The sequence below is a fragment of the Anas acuta genome, chromosome 16, assembly GCF_963932015.1.
Source record: "Anas acuta chromosome 16, bAnaAcu1.1, whole genome shotgun sequence".
Taxonomy (NCBI): Eukaryota; Metazoa; Chordata; class Aves; order Anseriformes; family Anatidae; genus Anas; species Anas acuta.
This window is the reverse complement of record NC_088994.1, coordinates 12609544-12635463: the sequence shown is the minus strand read 5'-3', so window position 1 is coordinate 12635463 and position 25920 is coordinate 12609544. Positions and strand designations below refer to the sequence as shown.

The 25920-nt window shown below is 41.1% G+C and overlaps 1 protein-coding gene across 3 annotated transcripts in view; it reads right to left on the bottom strand.

Annotated features, from left to right (window-relative positions):
- Nucleotides 1-25920, bottom strand: part of CDH4 (cadherin 4) — a 668170-nt gene that overhangs the window by 442252 nt on the left and 199998 nt on the right. For 2 of the 3 annotated variants that reach the window (XM_068700721.1, XM_068700722.1), the window contains one exon: nucleotides 13581-13692. In XM_068700721.1, the coding sequence (XP_068556822.1) occupies nucleotides 13581-13605 (25 nt within the window). In that variant the 5' untranslated portion in view covers nucleotides 13606-13692. Of the gene's footprint in view, nucleotides 1-13580; nucleotides 13693-15708; nucleotides 15986-25920 lie in introns of those variants that run through there. The other variant, XM_068700719.1, reaches the window with a different exon arrangement.

Genomic DNA, 25920 nt, shown 5'->3' with positions numbered 1-25920 from the left:
AAAACACATGACTGGAAAAACCAGGGGGTATTGCTTGTCAGGAAACAAGCCAACTGGGTCAAAGTTTGGTTTTCTCCGATTTCTAAATAAACTCATAACTACTACATAATGTCTCAGTGAACTCAGAGCAGTTTCTGTTGCTTATCTACTCAGCTATCAAGGAGAGCTCCACAATAAAACCAAAAAAGCTCTTTATCCAAGACTGAGAGAGCCTCAGAAATGCACACATATCAAATTTATTTCCTCAGCAGAATCACAGGTGACCATGATGAGAAAAGAACAGCAGGCAAGTGAGAATCGTTCTGGTACATGAGATCCTTCGATGGGTAACAGATGTACGTTTTAAGACTGAAAGTGAACAGATCCTTCAGGCACAGCCATGTGAAAAATGACATGCAGTTGCTCTTCACACTATTTCTGTAGCACAATGACCCACTCCAAAGCCAGCTGAGATTTAGAAACACTTCAGATTAGGCTTGTAAAAAAACCAAAAAACCAAAGAAACAAAAAAACCCAACAACAACAACAAAAAAAAACCAACAAACACAGAAGACTGCTTACTAGTGCAGCTTGGATGATGTGTTACCCAAGAATTTAAAAAAAAATGTTTCAAGAGCTAATTGTTTCAACTCAGGAGCTTAAACTAAAATGTGTCTATATTCAAGAAATGTAGCTTCAATCTGTCATATGTTTTTCAGTACTCATCTCCGAACAGGTGAGTATTAAATCTCCTCCTTCCAGTGTCCTAAGTAAAAGTATTCTTCAAAGGTTTAGAATACTATCAGAATATTAGAATTATTCTATTTTATACTTCCTAAGCTATTTACTAGCTAGGGATATATTTAAGTGACATTGATCACATACTAATGTTTTTTGAGCGTGAATTACTAATTTGGGTATATAACCTTTAGTTTTATTTAATGCATTTATTTTTTAGGACAACTTGCCCTACAACAAACAGTAGGTTCTTGGTGTGTGGATTCCCTGCACATTTTGAGGTGTAGATACATATTGCCATCAGAAACTGGTCACAAGAGACACTTGTGCAGCTGAAAAGTTGAAAAATCACCTTGGTGATAGTTAATAAACTGTGGCAGCAATCTTGTCTTCTCTTTATATCTTCGTAACACCCTCTCTTTCTTGAGTTGTCCAGGCACAACAGGAACCATGGCCCAGCAGGTTTGTGGAGCACCCAGGACTCCTGGTACTCTGCATTGCACGCCTCTTCTCTCCATGTCGTACCCCACCACCTTCTTTATTTATTTTTTAATATATATATTTTTAATTAAGATGCTACCCCACTCCACAGATGTTTAATTCCCCTCTTACAATTGCTTCGCCAAAAAGATGCTACTGCTGAATTAACAGAACTTTGCTTTGTCATCATGTCTCCCAAGGCAATGAAACTTGCTATGTTCTTATAAAGGTAAAACCAGCTGTGCCACTACTGCTCAATTCTGCTGCTTTTTAACAGGATACAACCAACATTATGTCTCATTACACAGTAGAAAGGGAAAATAAAACTTTGTTTTATTGAAAATGCAAAGAAAAAATATTCTAGTAAAATGCATTGCCTGCATCAAGCTTTAATAAAACACCGCAGTTAATTCCCCACTCACAGAAACTCCTGCACAGACTCAGGCAATGGGTATTCAGTGATCTGTTCAGGATTAAACCCCTCTTTTATGTCTGCAACAAAACCCAACATGTCTAACTGCCCCATACAATCTTTCTTCATGGTTTCTAATCAGCATGGTAAAAACCACACTGTATGACTGGAACAGCTTGCTTATTATCAGGTACAGCAACCAGTCCTTTAACTTTCAATTTCTATTATGTTTCAGACTCCAAGCAAACAACAAAAATCTCTCTCAGTAAACTTTACACAGATATAATCAATCTACTATCCAGTTATTTGAACAAGTGTGTAGAGTTTTCGTGATCTGGAGATCACTAAACAGCTCCTGATGATGGTTTCATGTTGTAGTTTGAACACAGTAACAGGAAATCCTTGGGTGCGATCCAAATATTTTCAGCAGTTGTCATCCTTGAAGAAGATTGCATCACATGAAGTCTTACCATGACCCATGGTTATTCCTTTTTCCAAAGAACTGTACACATAGCTTTCTTCATCCCCAACCTGTTCTTCTCTCCACAGAAAAGAAAAATAAATCCAACATCAAAAAGACATTTTTTAATGTCACTTACCCACATTTTTTTATCTTCTACAGAAAATCAAAAAGAAAAAAAGCATAGAATCAAGTGAAAAAGTCTTCATAAAAAGAAGAAGAAATGAAAGAATAATGCACCTCAATAATTCAGGCGCACACACACACAAAAAAAAGCTGATGGAGCTGAGCAAAACAGTTGCCTTTCATGTGTAATTTTGTAAACCTTCTGTTTTCAAGTAAACTACGCAACCAGCCACTGATAATTAGCCTCCTGAAAGACAAGTAGCAAGGCATGCAGGACCTGAAATGATGACTTTTTCTGATTCCCCAAGGAAGCACTTTCACTGCGGCGAAACACTAGATATAATTTTCCATCTTGAAATTCACTAGCCCTATTCTCTTTCCTTCCCCCTGAAGTGAGATGCTTCAGACACAGATCTTATCAGCAGAGGGAGTTTGTGCAGATCTGCATGCATCCAGCTCTTTCCAGTTACTAAAAAAAAAAAAAAAAGAAAAAGAAAAAAAAAAGTACCACACAAAAGCAGAAGTATGAGCAAAAAAACAGGCAAAATTGAAGACACTAAACTGTATAATATTTAAGTGTGGGCTGGGCCTTCTAGCAAGCTTAATGAATAATGCAGTTATGATAGAAACAGTGCTGTATCTAACTAGTTCTGCGCAGAGCAAACGCCTTGCCCTCATCTCATCACAAGATATAAATCACAGGAGTGGAAATGGGACACTGCAAATCCCCAACCCTTGGTACAGTAAGAACACAGATGATAACCTAAAAATCCACACTCTTCGTATAGGAATAATACTCCCATTTACTCCTCTGGCCTTAATTTAATCCTGTTCTTTCAACTCACATTGGGATTAGTAACATCTCCTTCAACCAAAATGTCATTTTCTGAGCAGACCTCACAGGAGCCCTGGGGGAGGCCTGCCTGGGGGACATGTCCTGTAGCCACAGTCAGATCTCTGGTGCTGTCCATCAGCTCCATCAGCTGGGTTGGGGCATTTAAGCAAACAAACTGTAAATGGAGTGTGCCCAATACTGGAATGAGAACTGAAGCACTCCTTCCCCTCCCATAGCAACAGCATGGTATTTAACTTGCATGAATCTATCCCAGGCTTTTAATCTGGGATGTTTTAGATGTAGGAAATTTGAAGATCCCAGTTTTTGTAACTCATGTTACAAACACTAGGAGAATTACTTACAACTGAGTCGTTTAGATTTAGCTGTGTTCCTACAGATTGCAAACAAACAATTTAAAGACATAAAAGGCTCAGATTACAAATCACTATTGTAATTTTAGTTAGTTCAATAACTATACCCAGAACATAAGTTTCAATGGTTCATGGCCAAAGCAGAAGGCTATATCACATGGGCTCAGCAACAGTCTGTTTGGAACTGGTTTTGCTCACTGCTTTTATTAACAGAACAGATAAAGGAATGCAGCATATGTTTGTTGCATCCATGAGTGATATAAAAACAGGGTGTAACTGCAGCTCTGTTGGAGGTCAAGAATAGAATTGAAAACAATCCTAAAGACAGAGATCAGACTGATTAAAAAAAATAAAATAAAATAAAATGATGCAATTCAATGGAAGAGCAGCAAGGTAACCCAATTCAGGAGGATTAATCAACTGTGCACATAGAAAATAACTGGGTAGGCAGCAGTTCTTCAAAAATGATGTGGGAGGTTATACTGGATCACAAGCTGAACATGAGTCAACAGTTCCATACTGTTAAAAAAAAATCCTCATATAAGATAAATCAACTGGAATATTGCCTGCAAAACAGGTGAAGTAATCATCCTTGTCTGGTCAGCACTGCAAGGCTTGGCTGGCAGTCAGATCAGCTCAGGTCATCATGCTAGTAGCAAAGATGAGGGCTCAGAGGAGGGAGCCTGGGCACGACACATGAAATGGAACAAGTAAATGGGCCAGCCTACAGAAGCTGAGAAGAAAACATTTTTAAGTGTGTTGAAAAAAGAAACAAACAAAAAAAAACAACAACAAAACCCAACAACTGTTCTATGATGAATATGACAAATCACAATGGGTTTAAATCATATTAAGAGACTTTCAGTCTAAATGTGAAGGAAAGAGAAGGAAGCAATACAGTGTAATGGCTGGGGTCACCTTTGAGGCCATGCTGAGGACCACCTGATTACAAAGCAGTGTGCTTAACAAGACTGAACTCTTCTGGCCTTACTTTTCTCTGAGCCCATGAAACACCCCAGAACAGACAGTAACTAGCATGAGTAGACTCAGGTAGCAACACGGACAGCTCTCGGTGAAATCAGTGAGACTTTCTGAGGAAGCTCTGTGGCCACACAAAACTACACGGCAGCTAGTTCTCAGCCACTCAGGGCTAATTTATACAGGGTCATCTATTAACAACTGCTTTGATCATACTGGGAACAAAGAGGTTATTAAATTTTATGCTTTAAATTAGTCCTAATTTGCAGTTATTGAAGTGCATCCATTTCTTTATTTTCTAAGAACCTCACAAGCTCATTTGTTGATGTTTTAACTTCATATACCAAGAATCCCGACATATTTTTCCTGCTAAATGGTGAGTAAAAAAATGTTTATTTCACTGACCTGCCTTTTATGATTCTCTAGACATGAACTGACAGAAGGAGCTGATACACAGCTTTCTCTAGAACAATTTTTGTAATCTCGACAATTTATCTTCGGATAATTGCTATATTCATTATTATTTTAAAGACAATTTTGTTTAATAAGGATTGAAATTGCTACTAGAAAAACTCAGTATAACAAAATATTAGACTAAAAGTAATTTTTGTGACTAATCTATGAACTGCTACGAAATTGTGATTTATAATAGGCATAGTAATAGCCTTAATGATTGCAGTGCTTCCGGGTATCAATGAAACGCACAGATTGGCTCATTTCAAAGCAGAAAGGGCATTTTTTTTCTGCTTCATGGGTGGCCCATACATATCTTCAGGGTCCTTGGAGGAGCTTCCAACATTCCCACTGTGCGTTCCACATACTGGCTGCTATTACTATGCTAATGTTAATAGGCTGTAGTATATATGACCCTCTGAGCAGCAGCGTAACTAGCAGAGTGCTGAATTACTGCCACTGGCTCTCTATTACAAAATGCTGGCAACTGGTGAGGAACAGTGGCAGGAAAGTAGTGAGGGCAAAGCAAAAATAATTAAATTTTTGTATTGGAAGGGAGCAGAAAGCAGGAATCTAAACAGGCTGGAAAAGAGAGAATCTGGAGCCTGGGGTCATAAGGCACAGGGCAGCAAGAGCGGCTGAAAGTCTCCATTTCCAATGACAGTGCAGCCCATATGCCAGAACATTTGCTCCTTCTCTCTCCCTCTGTGCAATTACAATTCAAAATTAATAAATAAATTAGGGACAATGAATATAAGCAAGATAAATCACAAAGCCTGTGGCAAAAAAGAAATCTTCAACCCAACTATTTTTTATGTTGCAGGAAAACTCACTTGGGAAAGATTCTGCTGAAAGAAGCGAAGCAGCCAGTACTAATGACAAATATTTTGGGAAAACAGAAACTCCATATGTTCTCCTTTTATTCTACTGAAAATAAAGAGGAAATCAAGAGCTTTTTGAATTTAAGTGTAACATTTCCTTATGCCGGGAGACAAACTATGCCTGAGTTAAGTCTGGACATTAATGGAAGCAAATCGCAGAATAGTGGTCCCTGGTGTTTCAATTATTCTCTCTTTAGAAGTTAGGCTTCCAAGAAGTTACAGAAACACCATTTCCCTGTAAGAATCATTTTTTTTGCAGACTGTTGCAATGTTTTTCTTTAAAGCTATTTGATCTATATTTGTGGAAAAGCTCAGTTTACCACTCTAACTTTTCATATACTCACCTGTGAAGTGTTTCATGGAACCAAGGCATGTTGAGGCTGGAAGCACCTCTGTAGAGCGCCTGGTCCCACATCCTGCTCAGCAGAGGGTCAGCTAGAGCAGGTTGCAGGACTCTATCCAGCTGGATTCTGCACATCTCCAAGCACGGAGATTCCACAACCTCTCCAATTAACCTGTTCCAGTATTTGATGACCCTTGAACCAAAAGTTTTTTCTTCTGTTTAAATGGAAATTCCTGATTTTCAGTTTGTCCCTTTTTCCTTCTGCCCTTTCTCTGTGTATCACTGAGAAGAAACCAGCTCTGTTGACCTTACACTGTGCCAGGAGGTATTCATATGAAATTATATGAAATATGAGATTATATGAAATCTTCCAAAGATTTATCTTCTCCACACTAAGCAATCCCAGCTTGCTCAGCCTCTCCTTGCAGAAATACTAATAAATAAATAGTTAAACAAAATATCAAAACCAAATCTCACTGTATTCTCAGCCATAAGAAAAACATCTGTTGGCACAGCTGGCCCATGACACTTCTGATCTTTACCTGAAAAAACAAAGTCTGGGGGGGTCACTTAATCACAAAAAAGAAAATTGAATGTGAAGCAGAATGGTCTTCATCTAGTGCATACAAGGTTTACATACACTAAATCCAGGTACAGTTTGAGTCCATCCATCCAGCATAAATTCCTACTGCGGGCCCTCAGAGACAGTCTCTGGTCCCTGGTAAAGGCTCTTAGTTTCCTTGTCAAATCATTCCAAACTACAGTTCCAAAACGCAAATATTAGTCTTTTTCAATTATTGCTTTCTGGCCTTTGCTCTTACTCTTACCATTTATGTAAAAAAATATTAAAAAAAAAAAGAAAAAAGGAGTTGCGCTATTCTGCATATACCTGTAGCCTCACATTGAAGAGAAATATCCCTCTTTCCCTTTATTATTCAAATTCATTTTATGAGATGAAAAAATATTAAAAAGTAAGTTTCTAATGAAATCCTATCCTCTGTACTTTAAATCTATTCCTACTCGTTAAATGAGACACTTTAGTACTATCTAAATTACTACAATATTCTGTGGGCTATGCACATGGCCCAGGCTACTGTAGAACTAAGTACTTCACAATCTTTAGTTTGCAATGAAATAAGCTACCTCTGGAAAAATATTATGTTCATTTTCAGAGAGAAAATTAAGGCAGAAAGAGGCTTGCACGTAAATATCAATGAAATTAGGCTATGAGAACTGGCATTAGGTCAACGAAAATTAAGAAAGAAAATATTTCATTGCTAGAATAAATAATCTGCATTTACCACATGCAGAAACAGAGTTTCCAGAATGCTTTCAGCATCTGCCCGGTAAGATCAGAGCTGGCAAGCTCTGTCAGCAGCAGTCAGCTTCTGAACACAGAAGTGACTGAAATTAACATTTTCTAACCTTAAGAGACCTCATCTTATTGGTCTGGACTTCAAAACAATAGGTATTTCACAATAAACAACAAATTTATACCATTCCAGGCATGGCTTATTTCCTAACAGCCTAAGCATAAAAAAATAAATTATTCATTAGAAATTGTTGTTTCATTTTCTTTCTTAATATCTGTTTGTTCAGAGTGCCTAATTTGAAGCAGCTCAATCCTTCAGACAAACTTCCCCCCACCCACCAAAAAAAAAAAAAAAAAAGGAAAAAAAGAAAGGAAAGAAAGAAAAAAGAAGCTCTGAGTCTGTTTTTGGAGAAGCAGATTTATTCAGATAAAAATCAGTTGCCTTTCCAGAATGCAGAAAAAAGTAATTTTACTTGGGTTTGAGGAATTTGGTTCAAAGCTCTGAACTAGAAAGCAATATATACAGTTATTAAACAGCGTAAGGGGATTAACTCTACAGAGTGTTATTGACTACTCTGGTCTCATTAACTGGCATTTTATTTAGATAAAAATGTCAAGTTAAACATCATATTTTTGCGTCAGAAGTTAGATCTGAAGAATAACGTTACAAATGAATATGCATCAGCAGCTCCCCAGTCTACAGCAGCTCTTTCTGGGGTCTCCCCTGAAATTCATGATTGAAGTTGTGATTTTCGTTTGCTACACGCCCATCAAGAGAAACTGCTTTAAAAAGAAGTTGTCCTGTGGAATGGGAGAAGGGTTTCTGAGAAGCAGCTTCACTCAAGCATGTACGAGCTTAGCGCAGAAAGCTGGTGTCTCTCTGCCTTTTTCCTCCAAGAAGGGAATGAAGAAAGGTTAGGGAAAGAGGCCCGGGTTCCCGGTGGACTTACGCCTGCTTTCAGATTTTATTATGAAACTGTGAAGCTAATTATGTGTATGATAACTTCAGTAACTACTTTTCATGCAGAATCACAGACCAGAAAATAAAGAAAACATGAATGGAAAAGCCTCCCTTTCAAACTCGGAGCAGCTCACAGAAGGCACTGGATACAGCAGCAGGCTGCAGCCAAACCTCCCAGCACGGACCGAGTGACCCCTCAGGGTGTTCCAAGCCCTCCTGAACACTGACACAAGTCCCAGCAGTCCTCACAGCCCGTGCTCCCTAAAAATGTCCACACAACACCAAAAGGCACTCTGAAAACGGAGGCATAACAGAGCACCTGCTTACCAGCGGGACACCGTGGTCACCAGCATGGGGCATCCTCCCAGCCATGCTCCAAAGGCCTTTAGGAGCCAAGCTCCTACCACAGTTAACCACAGTCAGGTACCTCTCTATTTTTTGGATTCTACATCCAAGAAGTGGGAAATCACGCATATAAAAAAGGGCAAACATCCTCATTAGCCAATTCACGTGTCGGAGCCATGCAGTACTGCAGCTGCACGCTCCCTGTCGATACCCCCAGTAAATCTTTGGGCACTTGCTAGGTTTGCATTTGTTACTACAGAGGCATACTCCTTCCTTCAGGGCATTTTGCTGACGTATCAGCATTCCTCCTAAGATACCGACCTACCCGTATCACTCTTTCTCAGGGCCCAGACTTCATGTATGCAGTAGTATTTTGTGGCTGTGTGATTATCTTCAAGTAGATCTGTTGGTCTGTTTCACTCATGTACTCCACAGGACACACTGTTTCCAGTATCATCTTTGCCACAACAATGCAGCACATTTACCTCCAGAAGGAGGTACAGCACATATCCCTGCAGCTACTGCTAAATGAATCACTAGCAACCAGCCTCAAACACAGCTTGCAAAGGTTTGTTCAGGTTCCACCACTATTCCCACACACCCCTTCTTTTAATTGAAGGTTTGCTTTTAGACCATCAAATGAAGACTGGGGTGTTGGGTCTAGCTGTTCTATACTTCCTAAACAGCATTCACAGCCTTCTTAAGTTTTACGGCTGGAGGTGATAAGGGTTGAACAAAGTGGAGGTTTTGAAGCCTCTGTGGGGAAAATAAAAGGCTTCCATGCTGAATTCATATGAAAAAACACACGTATTTCAGTAAAATGTATATATTTATTTGTTTTTAACCAAGTGGTATGTCACTGAAAACCCTTGTGTCGAAACAATTATGTTTTTATACATTTGCCTGAAGTTTGGCTACCTTTGGTTTCACACACTCGCTTAAAGCAGCACATGCTGGCACAGTTTATTCATCTTCCTGTATGAAAATAAACTGTGCTTCCACACGCTTTTACCCAAACGTAGCTGCCTACACAAGCAAAGTTGTTCTGTATAGGCACTATTTAGGATGGGCAACAGAAACATGAATCACTGCAGATGAAGAGATGCAAAGAAAAAACAAAAAATGGGCCGTATGTCTCAACTGCTTACGTTGTCTTCTTGGCTGTAGGGAAAGCTATGACATGCATGCTAGTAATGTTGTTTAGCTGTATTTCTGGAAGGTGACCGGGGATAACTGTGACGGTACTAGGCTGTAAAAATAATGCAGTTAACTGTGTGATGTCATTACACCCACTGTTAGTTGCCCTGGTCTCACCAATGTCAAGAAATTTTGAAATTCTAGTTTTGAAAATGTTATTTTTTGAATTATAATATTTAAAAATCTTCAAAAATGGCATTAATCCTGTACCAACAGTATCATTCCCCTTAGATCATGCTGCATACCAGTTCCAGAATCCTACTTCTAATTTTTTCTTTCCCTATGAGGCCACCTGGTCACCGTTCCCACTCACCTGAGCATCAACTCAGGGATCAGATCCCCTGAGTCAGTCCTGAACTGTCTTCAGTGCAGTACTGCATGTCTTTGCTCCTCCCCTTCCCCCCGGGACCAATGTTCTCACCACTTTAAGTTAACATTAATAATTAACAAAGAGAAAAAGATACCCACACTGTAATTGTCCTCTGTCATACAGCAGCTTTGAGATTTTTCCTAAGGCTAAGGAAGAAAATAATCAACCAACCTTTTAAACATTATCATGCATCAGTGATTACTCCAAGTTTATTATTCTTCAAACAAAAACAATGACAAAAATCAACTGATTATATCCCACTAACTTTTATTAGGAGATGGCATTTCAGAGGAAGGTACAGACTTCACAAATTGTCTTAGCTAATATCCCATCATCAGGCTACAATGTTTGGCAGTGATGTGTAGTATGTGGCATTTGTGGCCCTATTGGGGAAAACTATTTTAAGTCTAATTAACATGAAATTTTTAGAATGCAAATGCTTTTCATTTATACATAAAACAAAATGCCATGACATTTCTTCCATCCATTTATCATAAACAAGTTAATTACTGTGTAACAAATAGCTCCTGCTAGAATCTGTATGTTTTGAGGATGTTAGAGAGCTGACTCAGGCAAATAAGATGAACCACAAAGTAGTAGTTAATAGCTTATGGCATACTTATAATAAAACAATGACTCTGTAAAAGCTCTTGTTGTCAAATTAAGGCTAAGCTATTTCCATTGGAATAAGTCAATTATAAGCAGCCATTATCTGTTTAAACTTGATTCAAACCTAGAATACTTTACACACTTTTATTTTGATACATTCATAACACTGCATACATTTAAGAGCTGGATATTATAAAGCTTAAAAGGGAAATGCTTGCTTTATTGCCACACAGTTTATCCCCGAGCCATGTAGCATCTAAACTTCTTGACACTGGCTGAGGTTGATCGCTGTGCTGAGGGCTACATCCTACATAATTTCTGATGAACAAATCCTTGGGCAGTATAAACTGTCCCAGGACTCCTCATACCTCTTTCTGAAGGACAAAGTGAGGCTTATGCAGAATACAGATTTTGTGTTTGCTGGAATCCCCTGAAAACAATTTGAAGTATGCACACACTTTTTCCCCAAACCCATAAAATCATTGACAGGTGAATCCCTACCTACTTTTTTTTCCTCCAGGCAAACAGTCCCATTTGGCCTGAAGATGAATTACTGAATGCTGATGAATAAGATGGTGGTAGCTGGCAGCAGAGCTTTGCGTGGTAAGATGGTGTGAAACAGTACATATGTCAATCTATCAAACATGTTAATGTAAGCAATCTGAACCCATTTTTGGTCTGATCTATTGTACAATACTTCACCCAGATGGAAGAAAGAGATAAACATTTTATGCTTCAGACATATCAAGTGTTAGGAAGTAAAATTAAACCTAAACTGGAAAACTACCAATTTTACATGCTAGAGTATATATAAAGAACAACACAAGCACGAAGAATTTTTATGCAGCAGATTTTCTCCCCCATTATTGTACAAGTTAATTAGATATATTTGTTTCCTATGATAAATAGCAGCATGTATTTGACTGCTGATTAGAAGGTGTAAAGATGATAGCTTACTTATTAGCAAACACAGCATTTGCACTTTTTTCTTTCTCCTTCAGTTGACAAAATTCTTATAAATCATGTAACTAGTGAGAATGTTATCAGGACATGAGTCCTCCAAGTGGCGCATGCATACATAATATTTGCAGGGCCAGTTCAGCCCTAAATGAATGGCAGTTTTGCCATGACTAATATAAAACTACAACTGGACCCCAAGGATAAAATTAGCATTCATTAAATATATACTTTCATTCAAATCAACTTGACAGCCTATCTAAACATAATTTCATATTTAAAGATAATCAGTTGCAGCTGAAATGAAATGACAGCCACTACGCTGTCATTGCTAGCTAACTCCTCTAAACAGACCTTCTGCTCCATACCTATTGCCCAGCTACATAAACATGCAGCACAATATATTGAGTGCTAAACCGCAAAAAAAATACTTCTTCAGGCACGTATTAATGACATGATTTCCTAGTCTTTGAAGTACTCTGTATATCAAATGATTTTCAAAGCTAAAATGTGTGAAATATACTCAGTTTACAAACTGACCTGGAAGGCCATACTATTTATAAGTTTGGGAAAAATTGCTACTAAATATGTAAACAATTGGTACTAGGTCTCTAATATTTTACTATTTTGTTATATTCTTAGGTTTGTCTATGTCCAGTCCCTAGCTTTCCAACTAAAAATAACTCCCAAACATCTCCTAACTGATGCCAGGCCAGTCAAGAGAATTCCTAAACAGCAAAACAAAGACAATCAAGCTTAGAAACATAACTCATTGCCAACTCATGTAGAGAAAAAGCATCCAGTCCTGGATTCCGCTGAAGCCAGAAAGAATACAACTCCCCCTCTCCCTAGAAAATCAAAGTAACAGAGCAGGTGTTTGCTCTGGAGGAAGACAGAAATCCCAGCTTTCTGGCAGAGGAATATGCATGTGAGTAAATGTTCTCAGGAGAAAGTAGCAAAGGGTTTATAACCCCTTGTGTAGAGTACCAAAACCTGTTGTGCTCCTCAATTCCTGCAGTGTACTATGTTTTCAGAACTGCTGTAGCATCCACTAGTGGTTAGTGATTTAACTTAAAGGGGGCCAAGGAGGGGGGGGGGATTTTGCTCTTCAAACACTTGCTTCAGAGTAAAACCATGATTTTCTGCATCATGCAAATACAAAGTTTAATTATTTTTAACTTGAAAGAGAGACAGATCAATACACCGGATAATCTATTGTTATTTAGATTACGAAGACGTCTCAGAGTTTACAATCACAAAAGTGGTTATAATCCTGCAATTACTATAAAGCTAATTGGTAGTTTCTTTTTGCCTGTGTTTTCATGTTGTCAGTGGGGCAGTAATGAAAATGAATGCCACATTTGTGAACAGAATGTCTGTAGGCTTGTTTACCACATTTCCAACAACAACGTCTGCTTTATCATGCATTTCAAAGCAGAGATAATTTAAGGATCTCTGAATTTCATACATAAAAATACTTTCTAAAATATCAAATGTAGAGTCCCTTCAGACAGGGTGGGAGTGCGAGACTTAAAAGTGAAGTGATGACCTCGCATACTATAGGCAAGCATCCACCTGAAGCAGACAGCACATGGACTTCGAATGATTCATCTGTATTCAAAACCGTGCTCAGGTAAACCACTTAGTGTTTCATCCTCCTACAAACATAATTCTGCAGACAATTTCACCATCAAACCCAGCATCTTTAAGTCTCCTTTCAGCTCCCCAAAACACAGTTATTGCAGCACCCATTAAGCATTTTATTCCACTTACCTTTCAGTAGCTTCTGCCCTTCCATGATACTTTGGGAGACGAATGCTGTGTAGTCTTCTTCTGAAAAGCCAGGCTTGCATGTGGGTCTAACTGTAAGATCCCCATCGCGTGCCTGCAAAATCAAAGCAAGAAAAGCACACACCATGACTTTTGTGGTTTGGTACAACGCCTTGTGCCCAATGACTATGTGTTTAGGCACGGGCAAATGTGAACAGTAAAGCAGCGTGCAAGTAGAAAACATTTATGTTAAAGTGCCTATCTGTTGGACAGGATCCATACTGTAGCTGCAAAAATAAAATGGGCCAGAAAATAGTTGCCTGAGTACAATAGAAATCATTGTTTGTAGGAAGGCTGGGATACTGGGCACTGTCAGAAGAGGGGAGGAAACAAAGAGCAGCAATTCATCAACGCGAGCAGCGCTTACACTGGAGCCACGCAAAGGCCTTATGTTGCAACACCCAAATCACCCGAGTTTTGCTATTAAGAAACTGGGCAAGGCCCCGGCCTGGAGGAGGAGAAGCACCCCCAGCTCACAGCAGTCTCTGCAGCTCACAGCCTCCTAAAGCCTCCTCGCTTCCCCTGCAGCGGCCCCTGAGCTTCTGCCGGCTGCTGCCCTGTGACCCCCCAGGCTCTACACTTGCCCAGGCTGCAGGGAGGGATGGAGGGGAGCCCAATTAAAACCTAGCAATTAGCACAGCCCCTTGCACATCCTGCGGGGGTCCAGGGGCAGCACTCAGCTGCTCCGTTTTGACTTCGTACCACGCAGCCAGGGACAGCCCCTGCCACAGGGACAAGCTTGCCTGGCCGCTGCGGTCCGGGCTCCTCGGGATGGGGACACCAACCCCAAGCAAGGAGGGTCCAGACCTCACTCTTCCAGCTCCCTAGAAGCACACCAGCCTGTGATCCACACCAGGTGATTTATGCACAAGCAAGTGCTGGTGGCGAGGGATTTCTAGCGGTGCTGGGCTGTCAGCTGGGCTAGCCAAAGCGTCGCTTTGCGATGCCGGCTGCGCTCCAGACTCCTCCGGTCCCAGCAGGGCAGGATGAAGCCCGAGGTCCAGGAGAGCCACTTCCCACAGAAAGTGCAACTCCGGGCGCCCACCCGCATCCCCCAGGCTGCCGACACACTCCCGGGCACAGACATCGCAGCGTTACGGAGCCAGGAGGGAGGAGAAGCGGAGGGTCCTTTCGGACGAGCTTAGTTAGCAGAACGCAAGCCAACGGACTCTGCTAAAAAATCACGCCCGGGAGACGGATGCCAGCTACTGCATGGGAAGTGCAAGAAAGCAGCGGCTCTGGGGACTCTGACCGTCGCTGGCAAGACGTTGCAATTAGGAAACATTTCAAAGGGGCTGGCTGAAGATAACAAGCTCCGGATCGGAGATCTGCCCGTTGCCGTAACCGCGCTCGCTAGCCGGGAGCGCATCGGGGCCGCTCCTGCGCACCCAGCACCTCCCCGGGGCTCAGGCTCGGGACGTCGCCGACCCAACTCGGCGCTGGGGGATTTAAGCAGGAAAATAAGCGGCTCCTGTCCCTGCTGCCAGCCCATGCACGGCGCGGAGCAGCGGCCCCGCTCGCACCGTGACACCGCGGGCAGGCAGCCGGTGATGCTCCGCAGCCAGCCCCTCACCAGGGGGAGGGAATAAAAAAATAAATAATAATAATAATAAAAAAAAAAAAACACGGAAAAAAATAAAGAATAACCAACAAACTTTTCAGCCCGTCACACGCTTCAGGCCCCCTGGGGGCGTCGAGGGGCGCAGGAAAATAAAAGTTGGCGGCGGCGCGGGGCGGGCAGCGCGGATGCTCGCTCCCCGCAAGTTCAGGCGGCGCCGCGCAGCGCGGAGGGCAAGTTTCGCCGGCACCGCGGAGGTAACGGGCTTCGGGCGAGCGATGGCGCTGAAAATAATCACTGCAAAGAATATATATATATATATAAAAAATTAAATAAATGAACGCATGGGTAAAAGGGAAGGGAGAGCCCGGGCAAGCTGCCGAGACGCCGCTCCCCTCCCGGCGACCCCGAGCCCGAAGTTGCTGCGGATGCTGAGGGCGGGGGGCGGCAGCCCGGGGGGGAGGCGCGGGGAGCGCCGCTCACCCCAAAACCTCCCCGGGGCGCCCCACTTACCGCCGCCGAGCCCCAGACGAGCAGCACCAGCAGCAGCCGCGAGCCGGTCCTCATCGCCCCGGCGGCGCCCGCCCGCCGGGCTGTGGCGGTGCGGCTGGCCGCCCCGTGCCGCGCGGTGCCGGGGACAGCGGCTTGGCTCGGCTCGGCTCGGCTCCGCTCGGCTCGGCGCGATCGCGCCCCGCTCCTGCCGCCGCCGCCGCCGCCGCCGCTGAGCGCCCGCTCCGGGCTGCAGGTGAAGCGCTCGCTGCGCGCCGCCGCTGCCGCCGCCGCCAGGCCCCGCCCCCCGGCCCCGCGGGCACGCGCCGCCTTAAAGCGGCAGGCACCGCCCCGCCGCCTGGCGGGGTGAGGAGGCGGCTGTGGTAGTGAGGGTTCTGGTTCTGGTTCTGGTTCTGGTTCTGGTTCTGGTTCTGGTTCTGGTTCTGGTTCTGGTTCTGGTTCTGGTTCTGGTTCTGGTTCTGGTTCTGGTCCAGGTCCAGGTCCAGGTCCTGGTCCTGGTCCTGAACTTGCCCATGCTTTGTGGAGCTCTGCAAGCACACAGGGACAGCCGGCAAGAAAGCTCAGGGAAAAAACTGACAGAAAAGCTAGAGTATGTAGGCAAAATAACAGCATATCTGAGGGAAAGCTGTGTCCGGTGAGGGATAAACTAGTGTAACAGCATGAAAAAATGTATCCGCTGAGGAAAAAGTAGGGTCTTCAGGGGAAAAAAAGTAAAGTACTCAGGGGAAAGGCAACCAGTGGGGAAAAATCTAATGCATCCAGGTGAAAAACTCATATATCTGTAAGGACAGATCACACAGGGGAAAGATGAGTGGATTCTGTGAGGAAAGCCCAGCCTACGCCGTGAGGAGAAGGCTGTGTGCAGGGGGAGAAGCACATCCACAGGAGAAACCGGTGTGTCAGTGAGGAAAGCTAATACACGAAGAGAAGAAAAGCATACTCGGGGAGAAAAAAGCACAAATATCTGAGGAAAAGTGGCCTGCCCTGAGGAAACGCAGCCGCTTCGCTGCAGAGGCCTGTGGCAAATTTCAGCCTCGGGCAGCCCCTCACAGCGGGTCCCCTGCCTTTGGGCACTGCCCTCGCCTCAGTCCAGCTTTGGGCAGGAAAAGGGGAAAGGGAGGAAAAGGAACCGGCTCCTCGGTGGTTTAAATGACCCCGTCCTTCACCTCAAGGGAAACAGGCGTGTCAGGCCCGGTCCACATTCACATCAGTAGGGAGTAAAGCTAACTCCACTAAACGAGAGGGTTCCTGCTGTAAAAATACAGGCAGATCAAAGCAGGCCTGGAAAGCAACACTCCAGTCAGTTTGGGTTTGCGCAGTACTCTGGAAAGAGAAAGCAGCGATTTCAAGTGCTAGGTACGGCTCCTATTATTCCCATCCAGCCTGAACCTGGCATCCAAATATGATCTTTTCCCTTTCTGAATGCAGCTCAACTCTGCAAATAAGCGTTCTCAGGCATGTATATTTTGTGCATATAAATCCAACATCGATTTGCATAAATAGATGCATACTATCTGATGTACGTGCAAAATCAGACATTGCGGCTGAAAAATCTAGCCATTAAACTATTCTGTTAGATTCACACATTTTCTAAGGAATGAGACACATAAATCCACTGACTGCATCTTTTGCTATTGAGTAGATTTAATAGCATTGTGTTAACACCTAGAGATGTTAGCGACAAACTGTAGTAAGCTCTGTAGGCACGTATAATGAAAAGACTGTTCCTATCCCACCAATTTACAGTCTTGGTGGATTATAGGGTTTGTTTAGTTTTTAAACAAGAATTTCTGAGTACATTATATAACAGCAAATAAATTCCATCATTGTACTGAATTTAGTGTATACCCTTTTTTTATGAAACTAACAAAAATAATCAGTTGACACTATGATAGCAAAAATAAATCCTTATATATACATACAATAATCTAAATTTATTCCTTTTATTTTTATCCTAAATTCCAAAGTTTGGAGGAGGCTGTACTAGGCTGAAGGGCAGCTGCTCATGCTATGTAAATAGAACTACAAGTACTCTGGAGACTTCTGGGGATATTTTGGATTTGTGCAACTAAAGCGTGAATATTTCCTTCTGCATACCTATGGTCAGTTATTTTGACTCTTGCTGGACTACAGCTGTTGCTATGCATGTGCTCACTCTCTTTGATAACTTTGTTAATATGACAAGTTCTACAAGTATTGTCAAAATAAGTCTGACACCACAACAGATTGTGAAGAAAAGGCAGAGCAGTAGTGAAAAAAAAATAGAATTCTTCAACATGTTTACAGTTGATTCCTAATCTGATGGCAAATTGATTTTTTTCCCAAACTAGTTTGCCATCCCTCTTTCCTAAGCTGTAGTTACTAATTCTGTTCGTGGGGAATGACTGCAAATGGAGTGAGTTATTCTTTCTGGGTATGTTTTCCAATTGCATCTTCATTAACACTGACCTGTGTGAGAGCAAAGGTGTTTTCACAAAGTGAGGTGTTTCCAGGAGGATCAGATAATCTGAAAAGGAGAATACAAGTCCAGTGTTCAGCCAGTGGAAATCACTGGTTTATAGGTGTGGTGGTTTTCACTCTACCTTCTGCCATCAACCCTCAACACTGACGAAGTTCTGGAAGGAATTAAAGTTTTGCTAACTGATTAGCTAACTTTTAAACCATCTCCTTGTTTGGAAGCTATTAACATAAAGTGTTCAAAAAATGCCCTCCTGCAGGTCATTAAGGAAAATTAAAATATGCCATTTACGTTTTTGTAGTTACTGAACTTTCATAAGTTACTGCATTTAAGAGTACAGGTCTGAGCTGGGGCTGAACATGTGTTGTTTGAGAGGGTTAGCTTCAGACTCTTATTTCACTTTGAGTCTGCTGGGAGACTGGTTATCAATTGCTATTCTTGCATAAAAAAGGAAACGGGAAGCTCTCCCGTCTAACATCCGAATGCTACAATATGTGGATTTAGCTGGATGAAGACATTTAAGAGTGTATATGTGCACATTAAATCAACTTGCTAAACACCTCAAGAGCAAAACTGCTGATCCTAAGAGCCAACTTGCTATACTACACAACGCTCAAGAGAATAAAAGGCTCATAGATGAGACATCTACAGAACTGACTGTGCCAAGATAATGAGGAGAACAGAGTACACAAGGGATTTTTCTCTCCTTGATGCACATACGTAATTCCTATTGACAGCAGTGGGAGTTGCACGTACATATCAAGGGGACAATAGAACTGTTAGTAGAGGAGATGAGTATCAGATGTGAGCTGTGTTTCCATGGGTAGAGAAAGAGAGAGGAAGGTGTGATCACTGAGGGACAGTACAACACACAATAAAATTGTCAAGCAGCTATCAAATACATGAAAGCATGGGAATAACAAATTAAATGGACAGGAAGTGAGAAAACAGTCTCAAGAGACTTTTCCCTTCCTAGCTTAGGGCTGATATCTGAATTTCTTATTTGGGAATATTCCTGCTGGCTTAACCTGTTCAGTTCTCTGTTAAGTAAATGTTACACTGAACTCACTCAATACTTATGGCCTAGATGCTAAGGATAATAAGTGTTTTTATTAAAAAATCTGACAAACAAGGAGAAATAAAACATACATTGCATAGACCACACTTCAGGTATCTTCTATGTGATCTGATGATTCTTGCTTCTTAAATGGGAGATAGCTACTTAACTGGTGAATCAGAGAGTCATTATTACAAATTTTGGTTTGTGTCAAAAGCAATAACAAAGGAGTTCATATATGTGCAACCTGCTTCTGGATTGAGAATGGCAAACTATGAATTTGTGCCAGCAGTTCAAAACCAAAGTGAATGAGAAATGCCTTCAGATTTACTCCACATGTGGGATCTTTTTAGAATGTACAGGGCAGGTGGGACAGGATGAAACTGAAGAGTAAAGTTAAAGATAAGACAAAGCTGTGGAGAAATTACTTATCAGGAAGAGATGTAAGTACCTACCAGATCTAGACAGAAGCCAACACAGGAAACAAAGAAGCTCCTGAATAGGAAGAGTATAGCCACAGAGGGAAAATAACTAACAGTAAAAACCAGACTTTAGTACCTTTTTGTAATTCTTAAAAGCAACAGCAAATCGGAGGAACTACGTGAATGGTTGGGCACAGCTCAAGACCCTGGCTTTCTTATGATCTGGCTCCAGTACAAATCTAAAGACAAAATGATGAGTCACAGAGGAGAAAATGAATTGAAGAAAGAATACATAGTAAAAAGGAGTGCAGAACAAGGACAGAATATTCATTAACTAAGCTGATTCTGTACTCCCCTGCATGTGCTACCTGTGTGCAGGGATGGCAAGAACGATGCAGCTATCTTTCTGGTTAAACAGATCTTTTGAAGTCACATTTTCAGTCCTGCCAGATGTGCTGTGATGCCAAGGAATTTGAACTTTCTCTCTTTTACACTACCTTCTCATCAGTATGTTGTGGCTCCTATTGATTCTCCTTCTGAGTTGGTAATGTGAATGGCAATGAGGAAAATATGACTTCAGAGGCCCTATAGAAAACCTTCCTGCTCGGTTAATTACAGTGACCAAGGGAGGCCAACGTTAGTGCAGTCTGACCTCCAATTACGAGGCACGCTGTGGTCTCCTCACTGAACTGTGCAGGCATTGATGGCAGCTTGCCAGCAATGGCTATATTAAAATCAATTTAGAGATCCCAATTCTATATGTTTCACCATAGGTGAGCTAACACACCTTAAACTAATGTCATTCTTACTTTAATATTGTAAAACCCAATTGACCTATGCAGAACTACTTTTTTTTTTTTTTAAATTCATTTATTGTATTCTTGCAAAAATTAAGGAATAAGGCAACAGTAGTCTGAGCACTTTAAGATTTCTATCAATGCACTGAACTGCACTTTAAAGCAGTTTTATTAAAAACCAGGAACAAAACAAACTAACAAACAAAAAATACACAGAATTTGTGTTAGTCTCAGGAGATACAATGGGTGCTTATTTATGTCAAGATGCCCTTGCTAACAACTTCAGAGACAACCTGTGTGCCTCAGACAAAGAAAATCACAAGGGATGCCTAACACAGCACAAGACTCAGACTCAGTTAACTTCCCAGGCTGCTCTGTGATGCAATGCCTCTTATTCACAGAAACAATGAAACCCCACTAGATTTAGTGGAAAAAAAAAAAAAAAAAAAAAAAAAAAAAAAAGATTAATATCCATTGTGCCAATTCACAAGTGGGTGGAAGACCACAGTTTCCCAGTTTCCCAAGCAGCCTCGAAAAACTTACTGATTTTACGGTGCTCTTCATACAAGCGTGTGTTTAAGCATGATTGCGCCATCACCTCAGAAACAAAGAGTTACATGAAGTAGTCATCATCTAAAATGGTTGCATTCACAGTAGCCTTTACATTATAACAGCAATCTGAGAAGAACATCATTGAAATAATATAAAACAAGTGATTTCCTTCTCATCCTCTCTATGCACCCTCCTCAGCGGCTGAGGAGGGAACACTTTATCTAACAAGTCCTGCCCCTGGCCATGTTCCCACTTACAAATTCAACAAGATACCAGAGGAAGTGGGCAGGATTTAACCTCTGAAGATCTACGGTTCTCTAATTTCTACTCTTTGCACACAAACATTTCCAAATGAATATGAATGTAATTTAACTTTATGTCCCTGGGTTCTTATAGGGACTGCTGAAGGAGAATGAGGGTTTTCTAGACTCGCGATTTTCTGGTTTTGTTGTTTATAGCAGCAATTCTCATCACTTCACCATTTCCTTCCCTTCCCTCCCTCCTTCCCCCCACTTTTGGAGGACATGGCTCTATTGACATTGAAGTGCTCATATTAATACAATTTATTCCAGTCCAGTGCAAGCAACAATATTGGTAAAGAAACATGGTTTCATTTAGCAAAAACACAGGGTACAGATCAGGCTTTCTTATATTATTGACAATGTGTGGTTTTCTTCTTTATCAGAAAAAAAAAAAAAAAGAAAGAAAAAAGTTTTCTTCTGCACAGATTGTTAAAGCATAAATAGAAGTTACATTCTGAGCACTCTCTACCTTTTGTGGCTCCCAGCTTGTTTGTATGCCTCCCAAATATTTTCTCCTCCTGAATATATCCAACAGTTTTAGCACCTCAGTAGATACTCTAAATAGTGTGTGTGTGTGCATGCTAAATGCTGAGGCAGAGCTCCTCGGAGAAAGCCAGTTACCTTTTAAAAAAGAAGTCATTTTCTGGAGCTGTCAGCATTTTTGGTCAAACAACACCTGGAAGACAAAGCACTTCACAGGAGATAGCTTTGACAGCAAATGGACATGGATAGTAGAACTGTAAAAATGAGGAAATTTGAAAAGAGGAGAAAGAGAGGAAGAGATGTGTAAGAGATTACTTTATGACAAAATATCACACACTGAGAGAGATTCAGCATATTCCCAATTATAAACGTAGTGAGAAATGTATCGAGTTTGTTGTATAACTTCAGTCAAGTTCAAGATGTGTATGAAATTTCTGTGAACATCTGAATCCCTGGTTTGTCTATAAATGAGGGTAATAATATGGAGTGGAGGAGTTCTACTAATAACATAACATGCCCATGTTAAATAAAGCCGAGAGATGCAAGAAAGGGAACTATTTAGGAATTCTGTATGCATTGTCAAATGAATGATATGGACTGACTGTGAGCCAAGAATAATAAAAACAAGAAGTTCTCCACCCACACACACAGAAAGGAAGTGTAGACTCACGCGGGTTAAAATTTTGTTAACTACCACTGGCAGTCATCACCTAACTCTACTGTTCAACTGATACTTTCTATTTCTGGACGTTGGTGAGGTTCTTGCATGAGCCCAAAGAGTTCTGTCTACAGGATAACTGCCTCATTTGCCAATGTCTAGAAACATCTGAACTCTAAAGATGATTTTTTTCAAGCTCATGCATTCATCTAATGCTATAATCTGTGATTTTCCTGTTAGCACTCATGAGTGGATCCTGAGGTCTCACATCACCAGCTACACACATGCTTTCAAGCCAGGCTCTAACTTTGTCTAGGACACGTGTAGGCACTAAAAATATCAGTACATCCAAGACCAGGGATCCCCTGCCAACAAGTAACTGAGAGGCAGTGGATGAGGGTGTGCTCTTGGTCTCTGTGAGGGAGAAGTGCTGGGCAAGTGCCTGCACCATCTTCCATTGTGAGCTACAGGTGGCAGGCTTGTGGCACAACAAAGCTTATTGTAAATGACATATCTTCAGTTTTTGTGGTTGTGCTAATCCATCGTTAGGGGATGGCAAAATCATGTAACAGATTTTATTGTAGCCTAGGAAGAAGCACAGGATTTAGATGGGACATTTTTATTACAACGTTTAAACAACAAACACAAATTATGCCTGGTATGAGTTATAGGCTGAATCAGGAACCTGTACTTTAGCTACCTGGATATTTCAACAGAATGGTCATTTACACAGCTGATCCTTAAGTCTTTTATGAGAGATAAACCCAATAACCTTGCTATGAAACCTCAGCAGGATGCAGATGCTATGATAATCCATATGAAAGCTACCACATTGTGTTGCACACTGTCAGACAAGTCAATTATTTTATTCCAGATCTAACATAAGCTTCTGTTTAGTAAACATGATGAGAGTCAAACTTTTACATATATATATATAAAGTGCTTAATTTGCATGCAAAATTGCTGTAAGTATGTATGCAAATAGGAAAACTCATGCACAGATGACTAATTAAGTGCATTTATGTGAGAAATTACCCAATGCACGCATGGATTCTCCGTAATTGTACACACAACTCAGATGTGCGATTGCATATGTATTTTGGACACATAACTGATTGAAAAAATTGTTTCTCGATACTGTATTGGAATAACTGATGCACATGATCAGAAATACGACACCTGATAGGACTTTTGAAAGAAACAGCAGAAACTTGTGATGAATTTTACAAAATGAATGGAATTTGCCATCTCTAGCACTACCATTTTCCGATTTCCTTATAACCATAACACGTGAACTTATGGTTTGAAAAGAGCCATTTCTACAAGTACTGTAAGGAAACACTCAGCAAAACAAAATTAGTGTTACTGAACAAGAGACAGTAAACCCGAGGTTTGAACCTTACTATTGCCTGTCCTGTATGTGTTTTGGAAATAAACAGTAAATTTTACTTCATGTGTCTTGATTATGTCCCAGTTCTTCTCACCAGAGCAGGGTTTGCAATGACAGCACAATATCCCTTGGAAAAGTTCAGTGCATTTTGTTGAAAATATTGGCATCAGTCTGTTTTAATGTTCCAGGCATTATCAGTTATTATAGGTTCCTTTACCTCTAAATACTGATTGATTTTCTTTGTATCTGAAAAGTTAGAAAGTTCATGCTAACATTATTAACATGCAGTACAGTAAACAAATTGTTGCAAGTGTCACATGATAAACATCCCTGACCCCAATCTCCTGCGAAGAAAACTACCTGTCTGTATTGTTTTGATATGCTCTGGCTGCTGAATGCAGGCATATATCTTCTTTGTGATATTTTCCTATTTTCTGTTCTGTGCATTGTATTCAGAACTGAGTATAATAGAAGTAAGGGTAGCACCTATTTGTTTACACAAGACATACAACATAAGGTTTACTGTTTCTGTCAGCCACTAACATAGGCAAAGGATACCTGTCCGCCTTCTTGGGCACAGCCGAATCAGGCACACACACACACAGGGGACAGAAGAAAAGGGATGGGAGTGGGCCGTGCTGACTGCTTGCTCAGAGCCAAAGTGCAGTTGTGCTGGAGACAAACTCGCAGCAGCATTTTGAAATCTGAGGCTCTGAATGTAAAAAGTCAGAGAGAAGGAAAAAGGGACACGCTGTTTTGTTCTGACTTGGAACAAAATTTTTCGGATTAGATTTCGAGAGCATTTCAAGTAGACTTTCTGCCACTAAGTGGTGCTATATACAGTACAGCATCTTTATGATACTGCATTTACAGGGAGGAATGAACCAGAGCACTGTCAAGCTGATTAGACTGATGTAGACACTTAACAAGTGTCCATTATGCTGGTTTAATCCTTCTGTGGCACTGGATAAATCAGGAGGAAGAACAGGCCAATCCAGATGATTAAAGAAATCCAAAGACTGAGCCCAGGCATGCAGCATCTAAAATGGAGGATTATAGAAAACAATTCTAATTTTTTAAAATCTTTGTCTGGCTTATTTTATTCCTTTTAAAATTATTAGTATTGTCTTCTCTAAGCTTATGGGTGTTTAAACCTGAAATACACACCCAGTAATACCAGAGAAACAAACTGGTTTTAATTAATACTTGCTATTATTCTCAAACAACTAATATTATTTTTAAAACATACCATACTTTATATCAATTTACACACACACACAAAAAGAGTATGTTCCTTCTGGAGTACATATCTACATGTGTATTTACACCCTCTCACCCTCCAGAAAATGTGCACTGTAAAAATAGGATGTAAATTCGGAAGGAGAATGCAAGCTTGCAACTTTGTCTACCTCAGTCCCAGGAGAAGTGTAAATACAGCAGAGAAAAGAACTATGACATTTTGATACCCATACACTCTTTTGCCCCAAGCAATTATACATGTTGCCTCTCAGTCGTGGCTGGTGCAATACATCCTGGGTATGGATCAGCTGAAAAAACTGTGCTATCCCAAGAATGGGATATCCAAGAATTCAGGAATCACAAGACTTGCCTCCTATTCAGAAGAAGAAGCAGTTTATTCAGCCTCAGTGGGTGAAGCAGCTTTCTCCTTTTCTCTTCTCTACTACTGGTATGTCCTAGAAAAAGGAAAGATGAGGAGAAAGGATGGAGCAGTGAACCATCACTCATGTTCCATTACCCCTCCTGGTCCAAGACACAATCTGACATCTGGAACTGGCCATATTTGATCAGACCAAAGGACCCTAAAACATTTCCTCACTCTGAAGCCTGATCTATATGCCTATAGAGTTGTTCTGCTGAGCTAACTGTCCTTAAAAAAAGAGGTGGAACTTCTGCGGATAGGATTTGCTCCTTCTGTTGGCTGTGTTTGTGTGGAGGGTGCCAGCTTATACACCGTCTTCCCAGAGAAGTGATTTAAATCAAGAGTCACAAGCTGAAAGGGTATCAAAGCTGTACAGGAACCGATTACTGCTATAAATTTTCCTGAAACAAACCAATGCTTTGCTGATTCTTTGGTT